Raw genomic sequence first — 16480 nt, forward strand, 5'->3', positions numbered from 1 at the left:
AAACAGAACACAGGAATAATCAATATGAAGGAAGAGGTCTTTTCATTCCTTGAGATGCAAATATGTTCCAAGCATATGGAGCAGCTCCAAGCACGTGAGACCAGTGCCAGCCTGCCCACCTCATCTTTCACATCCTGGATTTCCTATCTGGCAGCTGTCCATTGGGCTGGATTGGGATGTTTTGCTTTTTTTTGGTGGTTTTCTTGTCAGTCTCATTGACTGTGATAATGAGAGGAAAAACTACTGCTCAGGTATTGCATTAATATTCTCATAAAATAATAAAATCTGTGCTTGTGAAATTTTTGTATTTTTTCATGTTGTTTGCTTAGCATCTCTTCGATCTGGCATCAGATACGTCTCCTGGATATATATTCAACACCAGAGAAAACTCCCCCAAAAGACAGAAAAATGGAAAAACATGCAGACTGCCCTTGGTCAAACCAGGCAGAGGTACTGGTGGAGTGAAGAGGATGTGGGGAGGTTCCATCACAGAAGGAGTGAGATCGTTGTCAACTTGAGCTGAGGAATTCAGCAAAGAGCAGAGCAACTGTACCTCATTTACACAAAACCCATCACAGCTGAGTGGCCTGGGGATGATTTCTGAGGCATTTTGCTATTAAAGCCAGACTTTCTTCATGGTTGTGAGGGAATGAGCATGGGGAGCCATCCTGCAAAGCCAGGATAGGTGGCCCAGCATCACAGTGATGGGCACACAAGTGCTGTGAGAGGGTTCTGGCATCCCAAACTATCTCACACAGCCAGAATTTGGGGGGTTTTGAGCAGGTTCCATCCCACACGAGCATCAGTGAGCTCAAGCCATAATCAGACCTTCAAATGGTGATAGAGGCAATTGTCCTTGGGTGCATGAGGGCTCCATGATAAGCACAGGTGGAGATGTGGAACTGTGAAGGATGTGTCGTTGGGAAGATAAAGGCAGGGACAACATGCTCAGAGCAAGGAAAGAAATGAGTAGGTGGTGAGCAGGGACATTATCACCTCAAATATGAACAGTGGTAATTATAAGCTGTGTCTGGGAATGTCTCTGCACGACACTTCCCTGTGCTGTTCTTTGCATGACAGAGCTGACTACATTGATATTTTGAGTTAGATTTTAAGACAATGTAGCCCTCACACTCCCCTCAGCCCACTCTAGTCTGTAATTTCACATTGAAGAAAATCAGAGTAATCTGAAATATTTTCTGCAGCATCATGTTTATATATATTTTGATTAGTGGACTGTGGTTTGCAAAGATATTAACCACCTCTAGTTAGGATTTGAAGACTAATGTCATCCCACTCATTGTTGATCCAATCATCTTTGATGTGCCTGTCTTCATCTGTTTTCCCTTGAAGCCCTTCTCCGGAAAAGAGACCCAGGAAACACTTAAGACATATCTCTGTGTAATAAATAAAGCAGTAACTTTAATAGTTAATAGTTAAGCACTTAATAACCATCTACAAAGATATGACAATAAAGTAAATTAATACTCCAGGGTCCTGATTTGTGTCTCATTTACACTGGTGTTCCAGCACTAAAACTATTGGTTTCTGTTGGGTCATTTACAGACAAGCAGTGGAGGTTAGCCTGACCTTGCATTGCTCCAATAAATACATTACAGCAACAACAGAGTTGGAGTCAGAAGGAGTTTGCAACAGTAGCATGGTGTAAATAATACATGGATATTAGAAAAGCAATTACGTCCCAATATCAGGGCCCATATCATGAGCACAAACTGCTCTGCAACACAAGCTGGCTCCGTGGGGATGAATGCCCTTCCTAAATTACAGCCTTACAGATCAGCTGGATGTTCACTCTTCCTGGAGCTTTGCAAATCAGCAGGGAGCTCCAAGCTTAGGGTCAGCCCAATTTTAATTTTTTTTTAAACAGATCTCTATAAGGGCATGAGTTCGTCTTTCAGGGAGAACAAAGCCCAATTTTGGCCCTGGAAAGGTGTGGGATGATATCTCTGTTTAGCCCTGGTGCCTCCAGGCTGGTGCAGAGGAGGGAGAACAAAGGTAGGACGATGATCAGGAAAACTGCAATCAGGCTGATGGCTTTTGTAGGGATCAAAACCAATACCTGGCCTAAACTGATAAATCTGGGGCGTATTTCTACTAAACAGAGCCTTGGCAAGGAGTCACACGTTGACCCTACACTGGACATGCCTGAAGTTAGGAGAGACTCATCTCACACTAAGAATTGTTGCTTTGAATTTGCTGCAGGAGGCCTATCTCTGCTTTTCCATCTGTAAATGGAGAATGCGAACAACACACAGCTGGGTTCATTAGTGCTCCTCAGGCTGTTGGAAATCAGTGGTCAAAGGGACAAGTTCTCACCCCTGCATTTGCCACAGTCTTCTCATGTTGGGGTTGTGCCTCAGATGTTCAACAAGCAAGATCTTGACATCAGCTTTGGAAAAAGCCAGGCTGAGCTATCCACTTGGCAGAAAGTTCATTTTTCACTCAAAAATGATGGAACATGACGCTCTGAGGTGAGCTACATTTGGTTTTCTTGTGCAAAGCCTATGATTGGGCCTAAAAAGAGGCAGTCAAGGCTAACAACTCAACCAGACCCATCCAAGTGTGTGTGATTTATGGATGGATTACAGAGAGCTGTCCTTCACAGCAAGCTCCTTTAAATAGCCATGATCATGCTATAAAATTATGTAACAGAAAACAATAGCTTTTAATAAAAATAATCTTGCTTAGGATAAGGAGGCAGGCCCAAACTATTTTAATATCATATTTCATTGCCCAGTGAATGCATCTTGTTTGTTTTTTCCTGCTTGCTGTGGGTATAGAATTAAAAACCAAAAGGCTAATAAAAATGAAAAAGTTGTTGAGATAAAGGTCAATTAATCCCCAGAAATCAAGTCTTTTGCTCTTGCAGCTACAAAGTTTTCTAATCATAAAAATACTTTTTTCAAGCAATAGCTTAGCAATACTTAGCAAAACTTTACGCTAGGGGTGGCCAAAAATACTCAGTACAGGAGATGGAAATTATCTGTGCCATAAAGACACACAGCTGGTGAGAGCTCAGTGCATTAAAGACCCTGCTGAGGACAGTCAGCATCTGGCGAGCTGGTTGAAAACCCACCCAAAACATTTAATGATAAGAGCTTATAAAGATGCAAATACACGCCACTTTCTTCGGAGAATGACAGAATTGCATTTGTACGTGTCTTATCAGCCTCTTCTCTGTGACAAAGTTTAGCACCAGCCTGGTAAAATGTCTGCAAATCTATTTGGGTTTAATATTTGGAGTAAATAGTGCTTGTTGACAGGACTTCTTGCAGAACAGGTTCTGTGAGTGCCCTGTGAGTGTCTGTCAGTCCTGCCTTTTCACCTTCCAATTCTTGGGCTAAATTTCAGCCAAGGCAGAGGGCTAGTCTTAAACTGCCGGAGAGCAGGGTTATGTGGGATATTGGGAAGAAATTCCTCCCTGTGAGGGTGGTGAGGCCCTGGCACAGAGTGCCCAGAGAAGCTGTGGCTGCCCCTGGATCCTTGGCAGTGTTGGACCAGGGCTTGGAGCAACCTGGGCTAGTGGAAGGTGTCCCTGCCCATGGCAGGGGGTGGGACTGGAGGAGCTTTAGGCCCCTTCCAACCCAACCTATTCCATGATTCCATTATATTTACCACCAAATACAGCACTGGTTCATGTACTGCTGCCACAGCAGATCCTGAAGCAATGAGAGGGCACCACGACCTCTCTGCTCCCGTAAGAATGGAAAATCCAGGGATACCCCTCCATTCCCAACACCTGCCTTGCTCCATACAACTCACTGTATAAGGTCTCAAGGCGAGAAAGACCAAAGGGCCATGAAACCATGAGTGCTAAGGAGAAAGAGAAATATATGAAAAATGCATCTTCTGCAGAAGGTCAGACCAAGCCTGGTCCCGGGGCTGGTCTGAGAGTGGCGCAGGGTGACGTGCAGAGCCTGCTTCCTCCTGTCTCCCTCTGCTTCTGGGAAGAAAAGGAAGCAGAAAGATTCCCTCAGGCCATAAATAGCAGACTTGAGATTGCTGCAGAACAAAAGTTTTCTGGAGTAATGTCCTCTGGCAGAACCACATCCGTATTACCTTCTCGAGAATGCAAACAAAATTCCCAGAAAATGGCAGGAGGAGCAGTGAGACTCATCCCACTGGAACAGGAAAAATGAGGTGGTGAACATAGCAACCTGCACTAAGATATTTAGATGTTTAAATTAGGTACTATGAAAAAATTTTTCATGGGAAGGGTTGTAAAGCATCAGAACAGAGCATCTAGGGAAGTGGTGGAGTCACCATGCCTGGAGATGTTCTAAAAATGTGTGCACATGACACTTGAGGGCATGGTTAGTGGTGAACATAATGGCGATGCTGGGTTGATGGCAGGAATTGATGATTTTAAAGGTCCTTTCCAGCAGTCATTATTCTATGATCCTATACTCCCTTCAGGGGGTTGTGGCTGCACACCCAAATCTCAGCCAGAGAGAGGGGCACGTACATGTCGAGCCACCTGGCCTCACTAGTTCTGCACAAGCAACTGATTGTCCATAAAGGACAAAGACAAATATCTGGAGGTGGTTAATTCTCATTCTCACCACCATCCACAGAGCCTATTCAATCAGTTTCCACATAAGGAGAAAATGAAATTCACCACTATTGCAAACCCTTCCCCAGTGTTGCCACATGAAGGAAAGTCTGTGAGAGATTTATTAAAGATGTGATTGGAGAGACAGATCCCAAACAAAAAACCCCCAAAAACCCATTCTGAGTACAGAGTACTTCATGAAACACCTATATGGGAAGTCAAAAATTTCATTAATCCTTTCAGGTTGAAGGGACACCTATTCCATATTTATCATCCTGCACCACATGCTCATGGAAACCCCAATGAGCAGGGCATTAGGGACTCAGTATTTCATTTTATCACCTGATGGTGTCTGTGTTGAGCAGGAAAGACGGCAAATTATTTGCAAAATTATCAGGCTCCCTCAGTGCCTCAGCACTTCTCAAGGGAAATAACGTGATCAGGAACATGGATGTCACCAAGACTAACCTCCACTACCTGAAAGGTATTTGCCTGCCTGACCTGAGTGTAGCCCACAGCTTTGCCAAGTGCCACTGAGCAAACAAAAATGCTTCTCATGAGGCTCCAGACATCAGCTCAGACACCCCAATGGCATTTCACTCACCTCATCTGCGGGAAGGATGAACTTCACTCTCCAAAATCTGACTCTCAGCCCAGCAAGGCGGAAGGACTGCTAAAACTGGCTGTGTGGCAGTCCTGGCTGTTAGTCCAGCTGACTAAATCTATTCCTTGCAAAAATAAACAAAAGATGCCCCATGAAGGGAAAGCAGTGGATTTTAGTCCTTATTATTTCTAAAGATGCAACAAAACCCAGTGAAAGCTGATTTTAGTTGATGAATTCTGGCATGCCCTCTCAGGCCTGGCAGCACACCTTGTATCTGGAAGGCCCTTAATTTAGCAGCATGTCTGGTGGTCTCAAAAGGCAGAAATGAGTCCCAGGAATTCAGTGGAATTCCAAGACTCCCTTGTCCTTCCCCTGCAGGACCAGCTACCTCAACAGCAAGGACCTCCGTACAACCCAGAGGTTCTGTTATTGTCTCTGAGGCCTGCAGAGGTCTATATTCACCTTCAACACAATGCTCATGCTCTCAGCTCTGGGCTAAAATACGAACTTGCTAAATAAAAAGTTTTAAGGTTTAGAAAAAAGTGAGTGGGACCTGGAATCCTCCCCATCAGCAGCTTTAGCACTGACATCCTTGTAACCAGCATCTTCCCCACCTAAAAAGGTGCCTGTGGCAGCACTTTATACACACTTAATGTAGTATTTAATCTCTTCTGTGATGGACAATAATTTCTTCATGGATTTCAATGTTTATTCCTCTAGCCAGATCCATTGGGATGACCAAAAGATGACTGAAGATGTAGAGTGAGAAACAACTAAGTGATAAAATTAAGTCACTGCTAGCACTTCACCACCCAGATTTGGGCTAGCAATGCTAGGGAAAAAAAAAAAAGGAAAGCAGAAAATTAAATAGAGATTTGTAAAACTTTTCGTTCCAAGAGGTGCTCCCTGCCTGTGCTGGGAGAAGAGAGGTCAGTACCTGCCCTGGCTCCGTCTGGCAGGGCCCAGAACCCAAACACATCTTGCTGGGAGCCCTTGGGAGCTCATAAAAGCAGAAGGAACCACTTCATCATGATCACAGAGCTGAAATCTGACACTCAGTACCACTCAGCATTGCCGAGGCAAAAAATACAAGCTGTCAATGCTTGTCTGAGGGAATACCAGCAGAAGGGCCATTTATTATTTCCCCTATTTCTTCTGCTGTTTCCCTAAGTGCCCACTTCTGGGCACTGTCAGACTGTGGTGAAACATCTCTGTAATTCACTACAGCTTTTTATGGAGACTTTCTCGGAGCCAAGGCTGCAAATGCCACTGAGGAAAATGACGGATGCTGCAGGCTTTAGGAAATTAACCATTCTCTCTGATTGCTTGCTTAGCCGAGCAATTTGCAGTGTGATAGACAGAAATTATATCATCCAGTGTCAATTTGTCTATTCATTTTTCCCTCTCCACATGCTTCCCCTCCTTGATTGAATAATCACTAACAATAATCACAAGCATCTGGGGGAAGGAAGTACATCCATCAGTTTTAATGTCAGCAAGAATGAGGGCTGATTCCTCCAGCATTTACCATGGCTCTGCATCTTGAAAGTCATTTACATTTTCCTTATACCAGCACTAATACTCAGATTGTATTATTTCTGTTACCTACTCCTATTTCAGTTTATAATCTAGGAACAATAGAATGGCAATTGGGAAAATACCCAGTTTCAAAAAATAGATGGTTGTTCCATCTGCTATCATGTATTACCACAAATATTTTCACATCTATCTTTTAATTCTCTCAGAGTACTGATGGAAGTGTAAGCTTCAAAGACTGAGGCTGAATAAGACAGACCAGCTCCAAAGAAGATGATTTTATATGAAGGATGAAAACAGTAAAGAACAGAGCTGTTAGGAAGGTGTAAGTAGGCAAATCCCAGGGATTGCAAAGGCTTTTCAAAGGCTGTCTGTGCATAGATTACTACTTCCAGTAATAAATTACTTTACTGTGCCTAGATATTTTACAGACAACAATCCAGAATATATACTGGATATTCAGTGATCAAAATACCAAATTCTCAATTTCTATCATTGCATAACCTTAAATATATTTTTATATATCTATAAATGATACTATATCATCGTATAATTCCACAGTGGCATTCTCTAGTTTTGTGAACCGATTTCTACCAGCTGAGCTTTCAACTACTCCTGTTCAGAGACACAGAACAACAGAAAATACAAAATCAGTTTGAAGGCACAATAAGTGGTCCAAAGATTGCTTTTCCCAGAAAACTGTTAAAGTGGTTTGTTTATTCAATAGAATTTAATCATCTTTCAAACACAGTGACACAGACAAAAAAAAAATACCCTGATTACTGTTCTAGTTATGGCTTACAGCAATTGATAGGCTTTCTATCACAACCATAGTACAGCTACAGAAACAATAATAAGCCAAAATTACAGGGTGTAAGGTTGACAAAAGAAAGGTCAGTCAAAGGACACAAGAGATTAACATCATCATAAAACCAACATGACTCTGCATGGATTTCTCCACCCCCACTGACACCGCCTTACAGAAAAAACAAACATGAACCAGCTTTTTTTTGTCATAGCCCAAGCTGCCCTAAAATGAAGACACAAAGTTTTACCCCAGTTTTCCCAAACTAAGCATTTTTTTTCCCACCAGGTGAAAACCAGGGGTATTTTCAACAGGCAGCAGCTGTTCAATACAATTTACGTGGGCTCAATGCAGAGATTTGATCAGGGACCTCATGGCTGACAACAAGGAGGGCCCAGAAATGAAGCAAAAATCACCAGATTTTTGTCCTGTCACAGAGAAGGGAATTTTCATCCTTTCATCGTCTCTAAGGGGGCAGGCTCTCAGGCACACATAAGTGCATATTCCTTGGCCAACACAAGGTTAACAAATAGGGATTAATTCTGCCTGTTCCACACTGCTAAGAAGGCAATAACCAGTCTTCACAAGCCGTATGGAGCACTGGAGATACTTCAGTGTCTTGGTCCATCAGACAGCTTCAGGTACAATAAACATCTCGAGAACCAGCCAACAGAGCATCTGATTTTTCTGGCTTAATTTGTCACCGTTTTACATGCTAACACATTTTACAGTGATTAATACAGTTAAAAATGTACATCAGCTTACCCAAAGATCAAACACTGAGAACATCTATGGCTTCTAAATAGAAAGTCAGACATGTTGGTAACATATTTACATCTTTCAATTCTTGAAGCACTGAGGCAGATCTGTCTTTCTTTAAGCTTCCCACTACAGCCCAGTCCCTCATTTCCGATGTTTCTTGGATGCTCAGAATTTTGGGGAGCACTGGAGGTGCTGACAGCCTGGGACACAGGCTTCCTCAACCTGATGCCTCCTGTACGTTTGGATTTCCCTTAAGTTTATTTTAAAAAGCACTTAAGTACAATTTTGAATAGAATTCTGTTTTTTTTAATTTTTTTTTTTTTTATTTTGAATACCATGCAGACAACGCAAGGATGCCCAGCAGGCTCACCCACATTAGACAGGATGATAACAAGACACAAAATGGTAATAGCCTGGGAGGGTTTTTTGGGAGATGCAGGTTATTGGCTTGACTTACAAGCACTGACGTAAGGCCTGAATTCTCTTTCTACTGAACCCAAATGTGAATGTTGTGGTGGCTTTAAAGGTAGTGGGCTGCATCCTACCTTGGACACATTCATATCACTAACAAATTCCACGCTGCTACTATAAAGCAAGCAGAAAAAAACCCTCTTTTCCTGAGGCCTGTGGTTCACATACATACTGCCAGGTACAGAGTGCTCATGTATGATTTACACTACCACGATGAAATGCTTTGCATAGATGATTTTGAAAGGATGATTTGATGAAATCTGTAAGGGAGAGTGACAGTCACAACTCTTCTGCTTCCAGAGAAGCTTGTCCTTTACTCACACCATTAAAAACATGGTATTGCTACTGCACTGTACCTAAAGCATATTAAACAGTGTATCTGAAACCAAGTGAGGGGAAAATAAGAGGCTGCTCTTCTTGCCCATGATTAGGGCCTGTTTCTGGAGCACACCAAAACTTCCACATGCTTCACTGGGTTTTGGAAAAGGCCCTAAGCATAAATACTGACTTCTTTATTCCTGAATGAAACCTCAGCTCACTCCGGAGTTTCCCAGGGAACTTGGCCCTTTAGGAATTGTTCAGTTTTGCCGTTTCCTTCTTCCTATACTTGTAAAAGCCCCAAAGCTCTCTGCACACTCAAATGTGAGTGAGATCGGGGGAAAGGCCCATTTCAGAGCCCTCCATGTTCACTATCCAAGTGGACAAGTGGACAAGCCACCTGGCCTCTGAAGATCAAAAGGGACAGATTCCCCACCTCTCCATGTCTCAGTGTTTTCCCTGCCTCAGTTTCCCTCACACATGAAGCAGAGATTGCTCCTTGCTGCCAGGGAGGGCTGAGCACAGGCAGCCCACTCACACAGCTGCGTCACCACCAGCGCTTCTGCCTCCAAGGCCTGAGCAACACTTCCACTGAATCACCAAACACCCACAGAGGGGACTATTCTTGGAGCTGATTTCCTTCCGTTTACTACATCTGGCTATCCCAAGTCACCTTTAATTCATCATCAGCCAAGCCTGCAAGGGGGTAGATTTTTCGAGCGCTGGAGGAGCTACCCCTGATTGCTGCAAGCTGTGAAACTTCATCTGTTTTCTCTGCCATGTTATTCCACAGCACTAAAGGCTCTGGAGCAGCGTTGTACTTGCAATCTCCTATACTCCCTCCACATTGCTTCTCCAGGAGACCACAGACCTACTCAGCACGGTGCCTCTCCTCCCCAAGATAGCAGCAGGACAAGCTGTCATGGCATGGTTCTCTCTTTTGCAATTCATGAGCTGGCTTTGACGACTCTGTTGCAATCACAGGAAATATGCTAAAATATTATAATGGCCCTATCGCCATTGAAGCCATTCTGTCCAACAGCAAAGTTGGATTTCATAAATCAAAAGCAATCAGCTAAACTATTCCAGCTAAATACTTCCTTCACTTTGATGAAAGCACTGGCAGATTCATAAGCCTCCTCTGTTGACCTGACAATAAAGTCAAAGAAATCCTAGTTATGTTTTTCCAACTGAACTTGCATTGCCAGTGTATGCAGATGTCAGGGACTTCTTAAGGGATTCTCCTAAATAATACGAGGAATTGGGGATTAAACCACATTTTCTCTCTCCCTGTCTCAGGCCTCATACCCTTGGCAGCAGAGCTGGGATTACAGCTCAAGCTCAGGATGTGGTACCAGACAGCTGACAGGCTTTCTTCATGGACAGATCAGAATTTTGTGGGGGGAATTTCTCTGGGGCCTGAAGCCTTTTCTCTGGGAAAGCACAACGTGCTACATGCGTCTTTTACTTGCAGCAAGCACACCTGGCAGTCACTTCTTATCACTCAAGTATCCCGTTGTTCAAAGGTTAAGATTGGACATTTGGAGCTTTGACCTCATGGGAGAAGGGAAAACAAAACAGCCCCAAACTCAGACAACTGATTGATGTCAAAAGAATATTTTCATATGCTCAGCACACAAAAGAATGATGGCAGAAAACAAGGAGAGTCCTTCTTTCTGCAAAAGCCCTTCTGCATATGGCATTTCTGACAAATGCCATAGTTTTGCAATCATTTTTTGAGCAACACCTGAAAAATGAATCAGAAAGTGAACATGTTGTGACATGCATTTCACCTCGAGGACTATTTTATATATATTTCATTAATTATCTTTCTGGCTTGCAAATCACTCCTTATATCTAACTGTACACCTATGTACACCTTCACAGAAATGTCTGGGCCTATTTCTGCAGTCCCTACACAAATAAAATACCCACCCACTTGAATGGGGGCTCTCTTCAGGTAAATGTGGCAAGACTGGGCCTTTGGTGCATATGTGCAAGCATCCTGCACACACTTCTTAAAATCATTAAAAAAATATAGTAGCTATAGGTCTATAAGCAATCAAAATCTAAACACCGTAAAACTGCACTTATTACAATGAATTTACATTGCTCATTTGTATGAAGCAAACAATGGAAAGGAAATGTCTTTGACCCTGTAATTACAGATTTACTGTAAATACAGTTTTGCTTATCCTTTTGTCTGTCCAAAAGGATTCCTTGCAACTAAAAAGAGGGATTTGCACCACTTCTAGCAACATATGGATGCTTCTCAAGTGCTCTCCCATCTTTTTTGAAGTGCCTTTTGCAACATATCAGACTCCTTTCAGTTGATTTTGTTCACTTCGATCACCATAGTAAAGAAAAATCTCTTACTAAAGAAGGTAACCTTAGCAGAGCAGCAGCAGCAAAGCAAACCTGAAGTCACTACTAGTCCCAAACTCAGGCAGAATAAGGAGTAAGGGCTCTTAAGTATCAGCTTCAGTGTCATTACTGTTATCATAAAGCTTAATGCACAGCGAGACGGCCAACCTGCAGTGTCACATTGCTCTCTAAATAGCACTTTCCTCACAGCACTTCATTGTCAAAGCCCTTTGCACACAAATTTACAGAACACAGCAAAGACAAAGATCTCTTTTGCATATTGAATCAAGGAAACCATTTCACCTACAGGTTCATGAGTGTGCTGCCTATTTCACAGGTAGACGATACGAGGGGTTGCTCAGTAACACGCCGTGTAACTCTAAGACCTAAAACACAACACCACAAATAATATATTAAGCTTAAGCACTGGTCCTTCACCCGCCCCTGGCTGGTTTTTCCCAAGTGAGTTCTGACACTTTATCAAGGATATGGGTTACTTCTAAGGCAATCAGACCTCAGGAGTCCACTGTAAAGTCAATACACTCTCACATACCATCCAGGTCAATGCTGGCCAGCAGGGACTTTTAAAACGGTGACCATCGTGCTTCACTTCCTTTGTGATCATTTTATCTGTAGTGTGAGCAAGTTGCACAGCTCTCAGCATAGCACAGAGGATTTTAAAAGGAGCTTTGTGCATTCATGCATTACAAAATCAAAATTCAAGCCCATATTTGGATTTAAACCCTCTCCGCCCTCCTCAAAAAATTACCCCTCATACAGAACTTTTAACTTCAAATCCTTGATCACAGATCTTGTAATCTACATAAAACAAGACGAGGCAACAGCCCAAGTGCTTCAGACTAAGAATTTAGATGGGAAACTCTGTTAATTTAACTATGCCAGCACAGCTGAAACAGCCAATCTCACCTGTGTGTATGCAGCCATACCAGTATGAAAGGGCATACACCAGCAGCCTACTACGGCAAAAAACTCCAGCCACCTGTGGCATCTTTTCTACTTCAGGATTTTGCCAGCTGTAGCAGGTGAAATATTAGGCTTGGCATACCTGACAGAGCTACAGTGATGACATTTAAAGAATACACCACCAGCCCTTTTACTATCCTAACAACATTCTCAATATACAAAAACATCACATTAAGACATTTGACATCTCAAATGCATAATTTTAAAATAAGCATCATAATCTAAACCACAAAATATCTTCTCTGTATTTTAGCTTCATTTCCTGACATTAACTTATTACAGATACCTGAAAGTGTTAACTCGACCTGCACAACAGTGAATCAACATTCAGATACTTTTGAGAAGTCTTTAATAAAAATTAACAAGGAAAGGGTTTTTTTCTATTTTACGCTGAACCAAAAAAATCAGCTTGTAAAATATAACTATGTAATCCCCTTGCTCTTCATCTCAAGAAAACCTTGTGAAGGAACTTGTTTCTTCAGCAAGGACTCCAATGTGATGCTGAAATGGTGGCTGTAGGAGGAAGTGCACACATTGCCATGTGTTAGCCAGAAGGAAAGCATCACAGACAAGGAGAAAGGAAGCACACTCAGCAGAAGAGAACAGAAATGCAAGATGCAAGAAGGAAGGAGAAAGAATCTCTAAAACAATATCACAACATGATTCACACAGTTACCTGTTGCTGTGAATGGGAGTTCAACGTTCTGTTCTATCCTGGCTGAAAAAATTCATAAAGTGATTTTGTTTATTCCTAACACATCTATCTGCTGTTTTTGATCAACACTTTGTGACATTACAGAACAAAGATCTTAAGTTATATATCCCCAATAAGCTATATGCTAAAGAGTATTTTCAAAAACCCAAAGGCCAGAGAAGAGAGTGTTCAATAAAATCTGGCAATACCCCAAGGTACTCGATTGAGAAACCTATGTAAAGTCTTACAGGCTATGCTAAAATTCTCCACCACTGTTTTTCCTCAAAAGTTTGGTGCTTTTCTTCATAGTGAAATGATAACTATATTAATGTGCTCTATTTATCCCTAAACCTATTGTAAATGTGCTTCTTATCTGACTTCCTTTCCAGAACAGCGTGTACCCTGGGGCACAGGAGTTTTGCTTCTCTTACACTGTTATGGACCCAACTCTGCTAGCAGGAAAGATGCTGGTATCCTAGATCTTATGGGACGCAATGCATTGAGGAAATTTATATCAAACAATTATTGCATAATCTCGGGGTGTAATAAAACCTCCTACACCTTACACAGGCCATCGAGCTCCTGCCACTCTCGCAGTGTCCCTGTCAGCTGCAGGTCCCCGTGTGAACCCGCAGGATCCCCTTGCTGTGCATGTGGAGGAAATTGAATATTTCCGAGGGCATCGCGTGGAAGCCGGGACGAGGCTTCACGTTGTCATAGTAGTGGTGAGTTATAAAAATCCCTGAGGGGTTCATGGGGAAGGCCCAGAAGCCGAAGAGGTGCACCTCCTCACAGAGCTCCAGGGCCGCAGTCACCAGGATCAGCCCGGTGCTGACCCGCTTGGCCCGCACGCCCTGGCCGAGCCAGTAGCGCGAGACGTTGATGAGATACTGGGGGTGGAAGTAATAAACAGCCTGCTGGGACTCAAAGTCGTCTAGGACGTATTTGACCCGGATGGACACGTCTGTGTTGCGCGTGTTGTAGAAGGCCGGCAGCAGCACGGACGCGTTCTCGTACACCTGGAGCACGTCGTAGAAGGGCTTCCTCCACTTCTCCAGCTTGTGGAATCTGAAGGGGAGAGGGTGTGAGTGATGGTCAGCCCAGACCCAGCAAGAAACCCCCAAGGGGTTTTGCTGAAATATTTCTGACACAGAGATAATTGAGCTGATGTTTTAGTTATCGAGGGGAATGTACTTAGATTTGTAGCTACAGCATGAGCATGAAATGTAGAGTAAAAATTCAGGGGATAAAAAAATTCAGAATAACTTATTTAAACAGTGGATAAATCTTGTGGGCATTTCTGGTATCTCACTTCTTATGGTATTGTTAGAAGTATGTAATTTTTCCAAGCTATGTAGTGCACCATGCAGTGCAGAGCTGTATAATAAGGGATGAACACCAAAGCTAGCAAGTATTTAAAATGTCTAACAGTAGCACTTTCAAAAGAAAACCAAAAATCAAACAAATTATTTTTGTTGCTTGAGGAAAGAAATACATTCCCCCATCAAGAAAGGAAAGCAGTAATGAGCCTCATGGTCCCAAACATGCCACAAGGTACCATTAGGACATTAACAAATTTAAAATTAAAATCACTGAGTCAGTCCTGGCTACAAAGTTTAACTGACATTTCTTTAAAACATGTGACAATGTGTGTTACTTTATTTACTTGATGATCTTAATTTTCCAGCCTTGATGACTCTGATTCTATGACTTCAGCATTTAGGTTGGGATCCAGTTTCTTTCACCATGAATGTTTCTAAGACATTTGACTGGGACTTGCAAGCAGAACACAAGACTTCCAGGGGAAGGAGGGCTCTGTTGTTTCGATTTTAGCTCATTGACTTTCCATTTCCTATCATCAAAATGCGGGTTTAAGTGTTTAGCACATTTCTACAACTTGTTACTTATTCTGTGTACTGAATAGCTTCAATTTAGAATGAAATATATGATTGTTACTGTTGATTTAAAGTAGGATTTGGGAAAAAATTCTGTGTAACAGAATTACATTAAAGGTAGATTTGGGGAATCAAGAGAAATGAAAATATAAAAAACCAGAAATAACCTCTCAGTGATTATACTGGGATTGACAGTCACGACATCTGTCTTCACCCCAACGTCCATGAAGTATTTCTCAGATATAGGAGGCAAATTGCATCTATAAAGGAAAGAAATTAGTAAGAAAGTTAAAAAATTCCTTGCTCTTTTTTGGGACTAGAATATAGAATTTATTTAAGCATTTCTGCCAAGCAACAAATCTAAAAACAGAGTGAGAATTTAAAATTGTATCAAAACATGTTGATGCCCAAACTACACAATAATCTAACAAGTTCTTGGGGGCTGTGTGAAGACCTCTCTTGTTCCCTCACCTGTGAGAGATGACCCCTCTTTGCAGGTGTAGCCAATGCTCATTTTGCTTCCTTAATAGCAATTTACCTGTTTACTCTGGCAGTTTAGGATGCAAAATGGGATGAAGCTCCAAGGCCAATCAGCCTTTAAAATCAAAGGCTTTCTCAGTAGTAGCTGAGAGGTATTCAATAATTAATAAAATATATCTATAACATTGCCTTTAAGATGTTTTGGTTTATACCCAGGAGAATCTAGGCAAAATGCTCCACAAGAGACAAATCAACCCAGACCTAGTTAATCCCAAACTATCTGCTTCCTTTCCTTTTCCATTTATAAGTGTCTAACCAGCACAGTGTGATAGCAGGAATTCTGACTCTACAGGTTCGCCACAGGACATCAAAGTTATTAGAGGAAATATTGTAAGATTTGCAAGCCTTGACTTTGCCCAGCCTCCATTCACCTTGGCCTTGTCCTAGATACATCATCTCACAAAATTTAGAGCATCCCTCAAGAGATGCTGAAGTTATTGAAATGCACACTCACAAGCTACCACAGTCTTTTCTTCCAAAGGAAATCCAGCTGAAAAAAACCTTCAGCATGTGTTTTCAGGGGTAAAACATTTGGCCTGGCAACTGGTTTTACATCCAGTTTGAGCTAGAGTTAGGCACTTAATGACACTTTGAAAGCTTTTTGAAGTGATCTCCAAGCCTCAATAAAAGCCATTTCTCCTAAGATCCCCGCATCTCAAAAATACTGTTGTGCCTAATTCCCAAAGTTCTCCATATTTCTGAAGAACAGGACTGAGCAAAAACAGGGAGAAAGCTGTGATGGTACTTAGGGTAAGAGATGCTTAGTGTTTTCACAACACCACAGTTCAGCTGTTAGGATAATTTCTCAGTCAAAGAGAGAGAACAAGTTCGGGAGCAGAAGAATGCACAAAAACCCTTCTAAGTCCTTCTCAGGATCAAGAGCTCACATCCACCTTCCAGAGAGTCCCTCTTTATCAGGTCAGAGAACGGTTTT

General features: G+C 42.2%; 1 protein-coding gene across 7 annotated transcripts in view; it reads right to left on the minus strand.

Moving 5' to 3' along the window:
• Window positions 1–7400: 7400 nt before the first annotated feature.
• ST8SIA5 (ST8 alpha-N-acetyl-neuraminide alpha-2,8-sialyltransferase 5) overlaps window positions 7401–16480 on the minus strand; it is a 68728-nt gene continuing 59648 nt past the window's right edge. For all 7 annotated transcript variants that reach the window (XM_032095979.1, XM_032095974.1, XM_032095980.1 and 4 more), the window contains 2 exons: window positions 15174–15266; window positions 7401–14179 (listed from right to left, as the gene is read on the minus strand). In XM_032095979.1, the coding sequence (XP_031951870.1) occupies window positions 13717–14179; window positions 15174–15266 (556 nt within the window). In that variant the 3' untranslated portion in view covers window positions 7401–13716. The remainder of the gene's footprint in view (window positions 14180–15173; window positions 15267–16480) is intronic.

The sequence above is a fragment of the Corvus moneduloides genome, chromosome Z, assembly GCF_009650955.1.
Source record: "Corvus moneduloides isolate bCorMon1 chromosome Z, bCorMon1.pri, whole genome shotgun sequence".
In the NCBI taxonomy this organism is placed as follows: domain Eukaryota; kingdom Metazoa; phylum Chordata; class Aves; order Passeriformes; family Corvidae; genus Corvus; species Corvus moneduloides.